A 15,576-nucleotide genomic window follows, 5' to 3' on the forward strand; every position below is an offset into this window, starting at 1 on the left:
CATGATTTGATGATTATGTTTTATGAAACGTTTTGTGAGATAACATGCTTTCTGAGGTTATTTTGAATTATTAATATTTTTCCTATAACCTGTGTTCTTATAGAATATCTGATGGATGACGATATGAACATGTTTCAAACACCTCTTTATAGTATAGATGATGAATGACTTTATACTATGAAGTTGTTTTTCAATATATATATATATATATATATATATATATATATATATTCAATGGTTTTGTACTTACCTAGTTGTCCCTATTCCGCTACGAGACGAAGGGATAGATTTTGGTCCGTTCCGGGTGACAGTTATGGTTTTGGCATAGGGCTTGAAGTGTTTTTTCTCTAGTTATTAGCACAGGGACGCGGAGCCAGCATGGGGTCTGGGTGTAATTTTCCTCTGACTATTTTCTCAGAGACGGGGAGCCGCCATGGGGCCTAGAGAGTTATTGGACATTCACTAGTGATTATTATATATACAAGTTATGATTTGAGACATTGCACTACATGCTAGGTTTCGGAAATCCTATATTTATCATGATATATATGTGTTTTCATAAAACCTGGGGGTTAGTATGTTTATAACTGTTTTAGTGTGTATATATATATATCAACTTGGTCCACTCTCGAGGCATACAATCTCGGGGTCCAGGCACTTCTGCATTGGCATCTTCGAGTCCTCTTGGTTTAGGACCCACTCATTTGTTCACTCAATTTTTATATAAATTCTTTTAGTATTCTAGATTAGATGTGTGCTCTGAACATGTTCCTGAAATGCATATTCGTTACTTATTCCTTGTTCTCAGCATTTGCATTCAATAAATGGCTTTCGTCACCCTTGGGTGTCGGCCAACACGTGCCTATCCTGGTGTTCAAGGAATATCGGGATCGGGGCGTGTCATGAGGCCCTGGCCTATTAAGACTTAAATCATGCTGGACTGAGTCACTAAATGAGCTGACTTAAGCAAAACAAACTTTAGTTATTTTAAATTAAAAAAAAAAAAAACTTAGTTGAACATGTTATTAAACTAAATATCATTAATATTGAGTATTACTAACCTTAAAATGTATGTTTGTATTTAAAAACAATGAATAAATGAGATTATTCATAATAGGCCAGGGTAACAGGCCGCGTTCGGCTATGACGGGCCCAATGGACTGTGGGTCGGTTGGTATGTTGAGCCTAAATTTTAGATCATGCCCACCCTGCTTACGAATCATGTTGTGCCGTGCTAGCAATATTTCTTTTATATTGGTTTCTAACCTTATTTTGTAACGCGCATATTGTATAAAATATATCCATCATAATCTATTTTTTGAACAAACGACATTATCTACATTTAGAGTGTGGGGGAGTGGACTAAACCTCACACTAGGCTAGCCATAATAATGTGGTTCAACTTCGTCTTTGGCAAGAATCGTCGAAACTCTCACTTACACATAAAGAGGAATACCACTAAACCGTAGACTAAGTGGCTACCCATCATAACCTATTACGAATACTTATGCATCTATACTTCCTAAAATTTTTCAAGTCCAAAAAGAATAGAAAACCCCTTTTGCCCATATTACTCAAATTCAATAAACCTTAGGGGCACCACAAATACTAAGTTAATATATCAAGTTTCAATTGAATTTTGGAGCAATTCATAAGTGATTAGGTGACGACATTACTCCCTTAATGGGATTTCTGCCAATCAATAAATATTCCAACAAAAGAAATCCCCACATTTTTGTTGTAAAGTTTTAGTCGATCGAGTTTACTGCAAATATATACTTCCACTTCCAATCAAGCGAATCCAAGGCACATAAAACTAAAACCTACATACCTTTAACAAAGAATAAGGGTCACAGACATAGCAACCTATATGTTGATTTCTAGTTCAAAGTTGTTGTTTGTACTCATTCATAAGTAACAATTACAAGTGAAGGCTCTATATAGAGAGACTGAGCAAGACTAGCAGCTAAAGACAAAAGACAGCTGCAAGCCACTGATATGGGCCACTAGTTAAACCAACTAAACTAGATACAAGTTTCTAGGTAAAATATGAAAACCAAAACAATGGAGAAAGATGCATGGAACAACTGCAACACAGTATGAGAGGTATGGAGCTGCATATGCAGCTTTATCTCATTCACCAAATGACACAATGATGCACAGTGGCGGTTGCAACTCACATGTGAGTAGATGAAGTTGCAGATGCAACTTGTACCTTGAAACTGATGTTGCATATAACTGATGTTGCATATGACTGATTAACTAATGCTGCATATGACTGATTAACTGATGTTGCAGATGCAACTAGTACCTTGACCACTGATGACTTCTTTTAACACACCCCCTCAAGCTGGATCAAATGGGTTGATTGATCCAAGCTTGCAAAGCAACCTTTGAAACTGAGTAGACTCTAGGGTTTTTGTGAAAATGTCTGCCAGTTAATCATGACTTCGAGTGAAGACGGTTTCGATCACTTTGGCTTGAACTTAGGCACGAATGTAATGACAATCCACTTCAATGTGTTTTGTTCTTTCATGAAACACCGGATTCAATGCGATGTGCATGGCAGCTTGGTTATCACAGTGCAAATACATCGGTTGAGAGCTTGAATAACCTAGGTCTGTAAATAGATTTTTTAACCAAATAAGCTCATAAGTAGTGGATGCCATCACACGGTACTCAACTTTAGCACTTGACCTAGCTATCACAGCTTGCTTTTTGCTCTTCCATGTAATAAGGTTGCCCCCAACAAAGGTGCAAAACCTATGGTAGATTTACGATCAAGGGCATTACCTGCCCAGTCAGCATCGGTGTAACCCATAATGTGAGTTGAACCATTTTTCTTCATGAGAATATCCTTTCCCACTGAGCCTTTGAGCTGACTAATGAGACTCACTGTATAAGCAATGTCTGGTCTCGTAATAGTAAGATAAATGAGTTTCCCAACTAATCTTTGATAGGTGCTGAGATCAGTTAAAGATTCGCCTTTAACATCTAACTTGAGCTTGCTGACCAAAAGAGTACGGGCAGGTTTGGAGTCCATCATTTTTGCCTCATCAAGAAAATCCAACACATATCTTCTTTGATTTAAGAACATACCCTTATTAGAAGTAGCAATCTCAATCCCAAGAAAATATTTGAGAACTCTCAAATCTTTGATTGCAAATTTATGGTGAAGGGATTGCTTAAGAGCATTAAGTTCATCAATATTGTCTCCTGTAATGATTAAATCATCAACATATATAAGTACCACGAGTTTACCAGCTGAACCAATTCGAACAAATAAGGAAGAATCAACATGGCTTCTTTTGAATCTTGCAGCTTCCAAAACTGAGCTTAGTTTGGAGTACCATGCACGAAGAGATTGCTTGAGTCCATATATGGCTTTGTGAAGTTTGCATACCATATTAGTTTCATTCTCTTGAGGATGTCTGGGTGGTAATCTCATGTATACCTCTTCTTCAAGGTCACCATGAAGAAATGCATTCTTCACATCCATTTGGAACAAGGGCCATTCATGATTAACAGCCACAGATAGTAGAACTCTCACAGTGTTCATCTTGGCAACTGGAGCAAATGTCGCCTTGTAATCAATGCCATATGTTTGAGTGAATCCTCTAGCTACTAGTCTGGCCTTATGCCTTTCAATTTCACCATTAGAGCAAAATTTTGTCTTGTAAATCCACCTACTTCCCACAATTTTCTTCTTTTTGGGAAGCTTGACAACACTCAATGTGTGATTATCATTCCAAGGCCTTGAGTTCTTCATGCCTGGATTGACACTAGCTTCTTGAAAACTTTTAGGTTCAATTTCATTAGACAACAGACCAAGGAAAGATGCATGAGATGAAGACAAAGTTTTATAAGTAACAGCTTGAGAAATAGGATGCCTTGCAGTATAAGCCATATACTCTTGAAACCTTGCAGGTGGTTGCTTATCTTTGGTAGGGTTTCTCCTTAGAACAATCATAGCTTCTTAGAGTTGATCTTGAGTTTAAGAAAGATCAGTGGAATTTTCACAACTCACATGATCATCAGTATGATTAATAGAGAGCAATTGGGAGCTACATTCATGCACTTTAGCTGGGGTAGGAAGTGGAAAGGATTCCAAGAAACTCTCTCCCTGCGAAATAGACTCAGAGTTATTTGAAAAATAGGGAGTGAATTCATCAAATCCCACATCTCTAGACACTATGATTTTTCGAGTGCTTGGATTATAGCACTTGTAACCCTTCTGAGAACTTGAATAACCTATGAATACACACTTAGTAGCTCTTGGTTCCAATTTGTCACATTGAGCAACTTGAATGTGGACAAAGCAAATGCACCTAAAAGTTCTGAGGTGAGATACATCCATGGTTCTTCCTTTAAGGATCTCATAGGGTGATTTAGAACTCAGTATTCAACTAGGCAACCTGTTAATGATGTAAGTGGCAGTAAGAATGCCTTGGGACCAAAACATCTTGGGAACATTCATTTGAAACATCAAGGACCTGGTTTTTTTTCCAACAAATCCCTATTTTTTCTCTCGAAAACACCATTTTGTTGTGGTGTACCAACACAACTTGTTTGATGCGTAATTCTATGAGTGCTTAAATAGATTGACATGATGTTAGATGTATACTCAATGCCATTGTCAGACCTAAGTGTATGTATCTTGCAGGAAAAATGAGTTTTAACAAGATTGTGAAAGTCTTTAAAGGCATCAAACACTTCACTTTTAAACTTCAATAGGTACAACAAAGTAGTCCTAGAGTAATCATCTACAAAGGTAACATAGTACATATACCAAATGATTCTACCCTCGAGGAACCCCAAACATCGGAGTGAACAATTTCAAAAAGACTATTGGTTATAGACTTGGATGAAACAAAAGGAAGTCTAGTAGCTTTTGAGAGTTGACATGTCTCATATTCCTGTGAATCTTTACAAAACTTAGGAAACACAGCAGACAACACTTGTTCAGAAGGATGAGCTAATCTTTAGTGCCAAAGCTGGTGTTCTTGATCAAGACTTAAATAGCCAAAGCTGGTGTTCTTGGACAATGTTGATATCCCTTGACAGGTAGTACAAACCATTTAGATTGACTCCTTCACCAATCTTCCTCTTGGTGACTCGGTCTTAAAAAACAACATTGTGATGAGAGAAAATGGCAAGACAATCTAATGTTTTTGTAATCTTTCCAATAGACAACAGTTAGAAAGGGAAAGAAGGAACATAAAGTGCAGGTGACTCAACCTTATCACTCATCAAGTTTATCTTCCTTTTACCTAGAATAAGTTCCCCCTTACCACTTGCCACATATACATGGCTAGGTTTATGTAACTAAGTATACTCATGTAAACTGGATACTTTTTTTGTCATATGGTCAGTGGTACCTGAGTCTATAATCCAAACATCATGTGAAATACCTATATTTAGAGCAGTGGAAAGTGCACTTGTTATACCTGAGATGTCTCTTTGTGGTACACATTCTGAATCAGCCAAGAATCCAGCAAATTTCCCAAGTAAAGTAGTGGGATTTCCAGTGGCTTGATCCTCACTCTCAGTGCTTCCCTTCTTCCTTTGTATATAGGCAGCAAACTACTTTATTAAATTAACAAGGTTGGAGGTGAAATTTACCAGTTCATCAGTAGATGTGCTTGCTGCATGATAGGCCTTTGGAGCATGAGTTTTGTGAGTGATTGAGCGAACCTTTTACATCTCTGAAAGACCTGTTTTCAAACTTAGGTCTTAATTCAGGATGTAGGATCCAACACTCCCTCAAATGACCACCACCATTGCAGTAAGTGCACTTCCAATCTGACCTCCTTCCTTTGAACTGCTTGTCCCCAGCTAATTTGTGATTGACATTGAAAGCTTTAGCTTCAAAGTTGGTCTTGATTTCGACACTCATCACTTTCTTGCGTGTTTCTTCTCTTTGCACAGCTTGACACACACTTGCAAACGATGGAAGCTCATGAGTTATCAAAAGGTGGCTCCTGAGATCTTCATACTCTGGTCCCAAACTAGCCAAGATTTGGAAAACCTTGTCTTCATCAGCCCTCTTCAGAAGCACAGCGGAATCAGTGGTGTGTAGGCGATACAAATCTAGTTCGTTCCACATGTTCTTCAAGCTTCCAAGGTGTTAAACAAATGCTTGATCACCTTGTTTTAAACTAGCAAGGTTCTTTTTGAGTTGGAACACACGAGCAACGTTGTTTTGACTTCTGTACATCTTTTTGACTGCTTCCCAAAGAATATATGAAGATTCTGAGTATCTGAAAAGCTCAGATAGCTTGGGCTCCATGGAGTTGAGCATCCACGACATAACCAGTTGGTCATTACACAACCATGCATCGTAAGACGTAGAGGTAGTTTCAGGAGGTTTAATGTTGTCATTGATGTACCCTATCTTGGATCTTCTTCCTAAGGCAAGCGTGACAGCATGAGACCAAGGTAGATAGTTGAATTCATTTAACAACACAGAGCACATCCTTTGATTATGATTGATCTCTCCATGAATGATGCTGGAAGTTGAAGTAGAGAAACTCGTAGCCTCTGAAACCAAAGGGTTGTCTTCTGCCATTTTCGTGGGATGAACAGAAGAAAAAAAAATACAGTAGAGAATAAATCAGAGGCAGGCCAATTATGGTTCCTGCTCTGATACCATGTTGATTTCTAGTTCAAAGTGGTTGTTTGTATTCATTCATAAGTAACAATTACAAGTGAAGGCTCTATATAGAAAGACCGAGCAAGACTAGCAGCTAAAGACAAAAGACAGCTATAAGCCACTGATATGGGAGGTATGGAGTTGCAGATGCAGCTTTATCTCATTCACCAAATGACACAAGGATGCACAGTGGCGGCTGCAACTCACATGTGAGTAGATGAAGTTGCAGATGCAACTTGTACCTTGAAATTGATGCTGCATATGACTGATTAACTGATGTTGCATATGATTGATGCTGCTGATGCAACTAGTACCTTGACCACTGATGAATTCTTTCAACACTATACATGGTAAAAGATATACAAAGACCTAAACTCATCAACAAAGACTAACAATTCGAGAGGGCTTTACATACATTTAACGAGCTTCTATATATAATGTCAATACCATTGGGGAAGCTCATTACTGCAACTATAATTAACTCCCCCCCCCCCTCCTCCTCCTCCTCCTCCTCCTCCTCCTCCTCCTCCTCCTCCTCCTCCTCCTCCTCCTCCTCCTCCTCCTCCTCTTCCCCCTCTCTTTTTCTGCATGCGCATGTGTGAGTTTGCACTTGACAACATATAGTTGTTTGATTCATATTGTAATCTCTACGGAGAAATATAATAAATGTAATCTCTAGGACAATTTACAATATACCTTATACATATTGTATAGTCTTGCTCCTTCCCCCTTTTTTTATTTATTTTTATTTTTATGGGAAGTGAGTTACATTCTTTTTCTCTGTCCTCACTCTTATTTCTGTTTGGCTGATTAACTTAATAATGCAAAAGAGAATTACGGAACAAAAATAAACAAAAGTATACAGAATGAGGGAAAAAAGTGCAGAAACAATTTCCTTTTCTTATTATGTGGCTTTTTTCCCATTATTTTTTTAGCTACTCACTTTGAGATAAACAATAAAGTATACATATGTTGTAATATACAACAAAAAGGAATGTAAAGCATAGCGTTGAAGAAAATTAATCCTAAATCATAAAGTAGAAAAATTAAATATCAGTTCCACCATGTAATGGGCGAAGCAATTGAAGTTTCTTCGAATTTCTAGCACCTCAACTTAAAATACTGTTAGTAAATTTAAACCTACAGAACTTGAGTAACTCACCGATTTAAGATTTAGCAATTAGGTAGATTGTAATCCATCCTCAACTGAAACAACAGTTGATGCAAGAACACAGTACATAAGATTGGCATGTTGATGAGCAGACACATGTTCTTGAGTTGAAGTTCCAGCAGCAACGTGGAAGGCAATTGTCAAGAGACTTCCGCCAGTATCGTCCCGGTGCTTTGGCTTATCAGGAAGGATTGAAAACCCTGAAGCCAAAATAGCCAAATTATCTGGGTTTCCACCATTTATGAGCTCTGTCATGGCATACATATCGATCGGTGCATAAACAACGTATGAGCCTGTTGCGTCAGTATAACTTGCTTGCAAGTAGAATATTTCAACCTCCTTTATTCCTCCAAATTAAATCAAAATTTTGTGTTAACACAAATTGAAGTCAAGCTTAAAACATTTTTAACTTATAAAAGGGCAAAAAAAAAAAAAACAAGTTAGGGGTACATGTATGCAACTCACATTGGACTTAAAGGCTCGCAATATGGAAACACGATTTCCTGGAGTTTTGCCATTAGCAAAATATGTATATTCATCGAAGCCATGGTTTGATGCAAGCATATCCCACTGTATTATATACACAAAGTAAATGGAAATCAACACGATCTCTTTGGAATAGATGTTTACACATGAAATTAAGGATTCTAAAATTTCTTTTTTGGTCAATGAAAATTAAGGTTTCTAAATAATTAAAACAAGAATGTTACTTCTTACGTATAAGCTTTAGGGTTTAAGGTTTGTGTTCGCTATGTTTACGGATGCAAGATTAGAAATTAATAAATAATTAAAGAAAATTATTTTCAACACTTCAAAATAGTCATCATATACTTATCTCTTTCTGTATTTTCATAATTAGGAAGAAATGCATGAAAACTTTTTAAAGTGCTAGTAACAGCTTTCTAAATAAAGCATGCAAGTGTGTTATATAAATATGTATTTACTACAAGATGAATAAATACTTTCATGTACAAAGCTTCTTAAAAGTGATTCATCGTAACACTACGTTGGCATGTCTCATAGACCTACCATCACAAACAATAATTTTTTCATTTTTCAAGTCCAACTCCTAGTTTTCAGTACGTACAAGATCTAACGATGATCTCCATCTTTCTTTCGTTTGGTCATTTTTGAAGAAAGCTAAGGTTCCATCATAAAACCAATTAGTAATATTGAGAGTAGTCCAACCTCTTATAAGCCCGTGCAAGGTCCCTCATCTCATCAATGTGAGACTCATTCTCAACACGCCCCCTTGCGTGTGGAGAATTTTCAAGCCTAACACATGAATAACACAACAGGATGACGTGGAGCACACTCATTCTCAACATGCCGCCTCGAGTGTGAAGAATTTTCAAGCCTAACACATGGTTAACACAACGGGGTGACGTGGAGTAGATGTGACTATTTGGCTTCACACGTGGGACAACCTACTCTGATACTATGAAAAAAGTTGACGGGTTCCACCATAAACCCAATTGGCAATATAGGGATTCACCCAACCTCTTATAAGCCCATGCAAGGTCACTCCTCCCATCAATGTGGGACTCATTCTCAACAATTTTAGTATATTAATGGCTCAAAACTTAAAATAAATTAAGGTAAATTTTGTATGCTTATTTTTACAAAAACATCACTTCATTCAAAGTTAAGTAGTGCATACCTCATTTCGACATTTCTCGTCGCGAAGGAAACTGAATACTTGTTTACGAGGGAAAGGAAGATTTATGGAAGTAGTAAACACTACTGTGCTACCTGGAGGCTTTCCAGGGTCATCTGTGCTACTCTTCATTGAAATCCTTACATTTTCAGCACCAGAGATTGGCCAGCCCAATGGCAGTGGCATCCACTTGTTCTCAGCAGAACCGCAGATATTATCAATGTAAAAACTTCTTACCATCCTCTCCGAAAGCTTCAATAGGCTTCTTCTTCCTTGTGATGAAACATCAGCTGCAAGAGTAGAATTATTTACCTCCACCAGCTGCAAGAGTAGAATTATTTAACTCCAAGCTGCAGAAAAAAATAGTTACCTCCATCAGCTGCAAGAGTAGTTCTTGTAGCCGTTAAAGTTTCCAGCCATTGACGTTGTCCAATCAAAGTGGTAACCCAACGTTTTGCGGAAAATGCAAAACCAGAACTGACCAACGGCTTAAAAAGATTATGAACAAGTGTATTATCTACCTCCACATGTTCTACCCATATAACCTAGCATATCAAAAGGAAGCAATTTTGTAGATTAATTAATTAATTAAGTTTTTCTCAACCATGCTGAGTAAATTGAAAATTTTACTTAATATGTGTGTGTGTGTAAGGTCACCTGAGACCATCCATTTGGCATCTCTTGAATCAAACAACCAGATGGTTGTCTTCGAAAGTTTCTTGATGGAAGTTGAAACAATTTTTCCAAGGAAACATCCACAACTCCCCACATGCCGTCGCCCAGATTTTTGCAATACCTTGCAAAATAACTTTCTCTAGTTGGGATTAAAGGTGCAGGGGCCTGAAATTCAGCTGTCATCTGGAAACAACAATTAATAACTTGAGATCGTTAGTTTTACGGTTTAATAAACATAAGAGGAGTGTTAGCGTTAGCGGTTAATTAGTGTGGGGCTCACAGTATGTGAATCTCACACCAATGAATAGAGCATATATAGTCATCACACATGCACGATTGTGTCTATAAATAGGGCTTTCATATTACCACTTGAAGAGTTCCATCATAGTTTCCTTGTACTCCAGTGGATGACAACACTCCCATGATCGATGCCCTAGAGACGATAGTAGAAAATGCTTGTGACCACTGCCCCTAATTATCAAACAAAATTTAAGCAATTATTAGCATTTTAGGATTCTTTGTTCAAACTTGCTTTAAAAAAGTAAACTAAGTTAATTCTCAAATGAGAACCTACCAAATCCATTAGCAGTTCAATAATGCTTGCGGGATTCATTTGGACAAAACCAATTTCTCGTGAAGCTTCAAAACTAGCAGGCTTTGGTCCTCCAAGTTCCCTTGGCTTATGTTCATTACTTCCTACTGAATATTCAGAATTGTTAAGGTCCAAGTTTGGCAGAGATGGAGACTCTCTTACCTCAACCATTCTCACTATCTCCATCAATGTGGTGCTGATATCCCCAAATTCCCTCGTATACTCGATCTCACTCAGTATTTCAGTGTTGTTTTCTATGTCAACTTGCCAAAGAGGCTCTCTAGCCAAAGCCAGTTTTTTCAGCTCTTCCATTGCTTGAGAAGCTAGCTCAGTGGTTTTGATTCTGTTCATTTCAGCACCTAGTGAGACTGAAACGAGTAGGTCACTGGCTCTTTGGATACTGTTGCTTGCAAGAAGCATCTGTGAGCCAAAATTTGAGAGGTGATCAGCTTGTGGGGATGAGCCTTGAGGGGGTGCCGGCACAGTGAGTTGAGGTAGGTCCATATGATCTAAATGAAGTTGTGGACTATCTGTCTGAAAATTAACCAAAAGTATGACGACTGAATTTGACAAAATTTGATAACACAAATGAAAAAAGACTGAGCTAGGTTAACATGACACAAAATTAAAAAAGATTTTGCTTTAGGTTAACAGGACACAATATCGAAGCAGATCGAAATGATGATAGATAGAAGGTTAACTTTATGAGACTCAAGTGCTTCGTATCCGACAATCTTATCAAAATGAAAAAAAAAAAAGATTTTTAGTAAATTTTACTTCGTTTTACAAGACATTCTAATTAAAATACTCTAATCTACAAGGAGGAGATTTGAACTTGGGGGCAAAAGGGTGACCACGCTGCTACAAATCAACTTGTCTAATCTTACTTAATTACCTTTAAATCAACCCAGAGCTCTAATCCTGATTTGCAGTACGCCTCAACCGTTTTTGTAATCTTACTACTTGACCCTGCACACACTTCTTTCACGGATCTGAAGAAAAACAAACCCTAATGCGATTAGAATCATGATGCTGATGACAACAAAGTAAAACACAAAAAAAAACCTAGAAAAGTGATCAACAAGAGAAAGATAAGCAATGCTTGTCCATATATTTGAGCTTAATTAATTACATCTCTAGCTTATTTCACAGAACTTACTTCTCAATGGGTTGGAGCTTTGGAATTGGGGACTCTTCTCCGAAATTCTCAGAATAATTCATGTTTTGGAGATTGTTGTTAGCCCCGGTGCTAGAAATATGACTGTTGCTGGTCATTTCTCTTCCGGCCATTTTCAGCTGTAGCAAGAATTGATTAGGGATTAAAGCAAAGGCTGTGCAATACTTGGAGATGACAATGGTGAGTGAAGCTCTGTAGATCTGTCTCGGGGCTTTCAAAGCGATTTAGGTCGTGAGGCTGTACTTCTGGGATAAACTGCCAGGTGAAGGTACTTATGCCCTAGTGGGAAGCTGACGTGGCTGAATTCTGTATGCTGATTGGTTAGGGATTGGAGAAAGTAGGGTTATGCTGTCACTTATTCAGTTCCTATCTTCATGAAAGTGCCCGCCCCAGGTGCAATATGATTGTGGGAAAACGATAGTCGCCAGAAAAGGCATCGACCTTTACGAGAGACCCAATTTAAGTGGCAAAGTAGTTATATTTCTTCCCCAAATGAGTACATGGATTCATTCCTCTTTAAAAGACGAATTGGATAAGACTCTAATTAGACTCGTTTTCACTAATTAATAAGGCCTGTACGTTTGTGATTGATCATGAGCAGGACAGAAGTAACTTGGGATGTTTGTGATTGATCATAACTGAAAAAATATTATAAAAGAAAAAAAAATATAGGAATTAAAGTAATTTCGCACAAACAAATTTTTATGGTTTTTTTTTTCCTTCACTCATCCACATGTAATCATAGTTTTTACTCCTCCACTTTCTCTCACACACTTCCTACTTTTCCCTTTTTTTTTCCAATTTTTTTTATCAAATATTTAAACACACACATAATGTGTGATTTTTATCTAGTTACATTAGATCTAGGATTCAAAATGTATTGGTGGAAATATTGATATGAAAAATATGAAAAAGACGATTCTAATCTTTTACCCATAACTGACAAAAAATAATCATATAATTAAATCGTTTATAAATATACCAAACCACAAAAAAGAAACCAATTAAAGATTAAAACATAAAATCAAACTCCACATCCCTCCGCTCAACATCTCTTACTATAAACAAAATAGAACCAAATTTAAAAGGAAAAAAAAAAACAAAACTGCAACTTTTCTCCCACACTCGTCTCAACTGCAATCACTCCACTTTCTTAAAACCACCCAGTGGGACCATGATTTTTTAGGGATGGAGTAAGACGGATCATAATACGTTTACCTTAGAAGTCCAATCATGGACTCAACAACCTCGATTGCGGAGCTGACTAAACAGATCGACGAAGCCACCATCATCTTGTTTCAGAATCAGTGGGCGAAGTCCATCAACTTCGCTGAGATAAACCATGTTTGTTCCGCAAGATTCGAGAACCTAATCCAGCAAGGAATCAACATGTTTCCTATAATCTTAGAGTCCTTACAATCTAAGGATTGACATGCAACTACAAGTAATCACACTTTTAAAAGGATACAATATCTTCTTCCTAGATATCCTCATGGATTCTCCCAGTCTAATAAGGATTCTAATATTCTAAAAGGCCCTCTCCTTGATTGGCATAAACACCATTCTAGGCTTCATTTCTGGTTACGCAATCTCTGTATTTCTCTTGTCCATTGCTTGAGTCTTAATATTGCTAACCTGACCGTTTGATAGCCTTGGATCGGCACACCCAATTCGGTCGTTGGCTTGGTTATGGTTGTTTGTTTTTTTACAGGTTAGCATTTTTGGGCATCTCCGCCACAGGTGGCGATGTGCAGATTTGGTTCCAACAATTGGTACTTTCATTCAGAGTTGAACTAAAAAAACCTCCTGATCAGACCACCCCACTGCTGTTATGACTACTCTAACACTATCACAGTGTAATTGTGCCACATCAATGCACGGCGTAGGTTCTGTCAACGAGGACGCTCCGCTTATATATATAATGAATTTGGAAAAACATGTTACAGATTTATGTGGCCGTCGATAAGCTTCAAAATGACTCGCGAAACAAAGAGCACGTGAGACTTGTTGACCTGAAAAGGCGCATGAAAGCATTGGAGAAGGTCATCTCGAGTTTTGGGGAACCCGCGGTGGAAGCAATGCCTGTTCAGACCCCAACAAGAACTGCTGATCTAAACTTACGAGCGAATCACTAACGCTGCACTTCTAAAACTTCATGTAAGAAGCCTAATAAGGCTCAGGGATTCCTAAAAGGCCAGGACCCAGCCGAAGGTCCCGCGTTCAATGTCAACTGCATTTACGGAGGACAAGAATACTTGGGAAAAACCAACAAGGAAAGAAAAATGCATGCAAGAAGCTCTGGTTGGTGGCAACTATCAACAAATCTCCCATAATCGATTCTAACATCCTGATGTTCTCGAACCGGGACTTAGCCATGACTTAGAGGATGTCCACTCCCTAATAATGATGCTCTCGTCATCAAAGTTAAAAAATCCAACTTTATAGCCAGCCATGTCTTAGAGGACAACGGGTCCAGGGTTAACATCATTTTCAAGGACGCAACCGAGAAAATGAGGATCCAAGACAACAGTAATAAAAGTAAGACTACTCTCTACACCTTTAAAAACTCCCATCTGGTCTCTCGGGATAGTAAAAGTTACGGTTCAAGTGGATTGCCCAACTTCTGACAATTTCATAGTTAAAAGAAACTAGCTCCACAAGATGAGGGCAATCCCCTCGTCTTAACACCATTTTCTTTGTTACCTAATGCCCAGCAGAGTCAAAGATATCATGGGAGACCAAGTGGGGGCACGTTGCTGCGTGGTAGAAAGTATGAACGCTATCTAGAAGTAAGAACGGAGCTCTAACACTGCCATGAACAAAATAGCATAGCAATCATAATCTGGGGGTCAATAAGCAAACTGCAAAGAGTTTGGCTTGGACCTTAACCCCCAAGACGATAGCGCTCTGGAATTCAAAGCCAACGAGGATGTTATCTATATCAGTCTCGACCCCGACAAACCAGAGCGTGGAGCGAGGATAGAATCTAAGCTATCCGACTGCGAGAAAAAACCATTCACTACTTTCTTACAAGCCAACAAAGATGTGTTTGCATGGTCCGCAGAGGATATGTTAAGGATTGACGCTTTCATCATCTAGCATTGACTCCATTTGAATCCCACTGCCAAGCGCGTTATCCAATAAAAATGGAATCATGGCACATCATTAAGTCAGAGATTGACAAACTTAAGGACGTTAACCTCATCGTTGAAGTCCACCACCCCGATTGGTTGGCAAATGTGGTACTTGTACAAAAGAAAACGAGAAGTGGAGAGTTTGCGTATACTTCACCGATCTGAACAAGGCATGCCCCAAGGATCCGTACTCTCTCTCAGATCAACTTACTTATAAATTCCACGGTGGGGCATGAATTGCTAAGCTTTTTGGATGTCTACTCCAATTTCAACCAAATAAATATGTACGAGCTAGACATGGGAGCATCTTCTTTCGTCATAGACCGAGGTACATATTGTTAAAAAAAAAAAATCTTTTGTCTTCCCTAATCTTTTCCTCTTCTTCTGCACCACCATCATCTTCGACTCCGGCTACTCCTTGGTTGAACTTTTTCATGGGTTTTGGGGTTCAGGAAATAGGGGGGGTTGGAAAAGCAAGAGACGGTGCTTCTGGTTTTGGGGTTTGGAAAGATAGGGGA

At 38.3% G+C, this 15,576-nt stretch overlaps 1 protein-coding gene across 1 annotated transcript; it reads right to left on the reverse strand.

Moving 5' to 3' along the window:
- Nucleotides 1–7,672: 7,672 nt before the first annotated feature.
- On the reverse strand, nt 7,673–12,420 carry LOC103423014 (homeobox-leucine zipper protein ROC7-like). The gene is made up of 9 exons (XM_070808650.1): nt 11,907–12,420; nt 11,643–11,739; nt 10,730–11,281; nt 10,522–10,626; nt 10,138–10,338; nt 9,851–10,025; nt 9,484–9,770; nt 8,289–8,393; nt 7,673–8,162 (listed from the first exon to the last, which is right to left on the reverse strand). The coding sequence occupies exons 1-9, from the start codon at nt 12,035–12,037 to the stop codon at nt 7,833–7,835; spliced, it is 1,983 nt and encodes a 660-aa protein (XP_070664751.1). The 5' UTR covers nt 12,038–12,420; the 3' UTR covers nt 7,673–7,832.
- Between the last annotated feature and the right edge of the window lie 3,156 nt (nt 12,421–15,576).

The sequence above is a fragment of the Malus domestica genome, chromosome 11, assembly GCF_042453785.1.
Source record: "Malus domestica chromosome 11, GDT2T_hap1".
Taxonomy (NCBI): Eukaryota; Viridiplantae; Streptophyta; class Magnoliopsida; order Rosales; family Rosaceae; genus Malus; species Malus domestica.

Coding starts and splice junctions, on each gene's coding strand:
- LOC103423014 (XM_070808650.1), bottom strand. CDS start 12,037: ATGGCCGGAAGAGAAATGACCAGCAACAGTCATATTTCTAGCACCGGG. Junction 10,627..10,729: donor TTGAACTGCTAATGGATTTG/GTAGGTTCTCAT, acceptor TTTGATAATTAG/GGGCAGTGGTCACAAGCATT. Junction 9,771..9,850: donor TACTCTTGCAGCTGATGGAG/GTAACTATTTTT, acceptor CTACTCTTGCAG/CTGATGTTTCATCACAAGGA.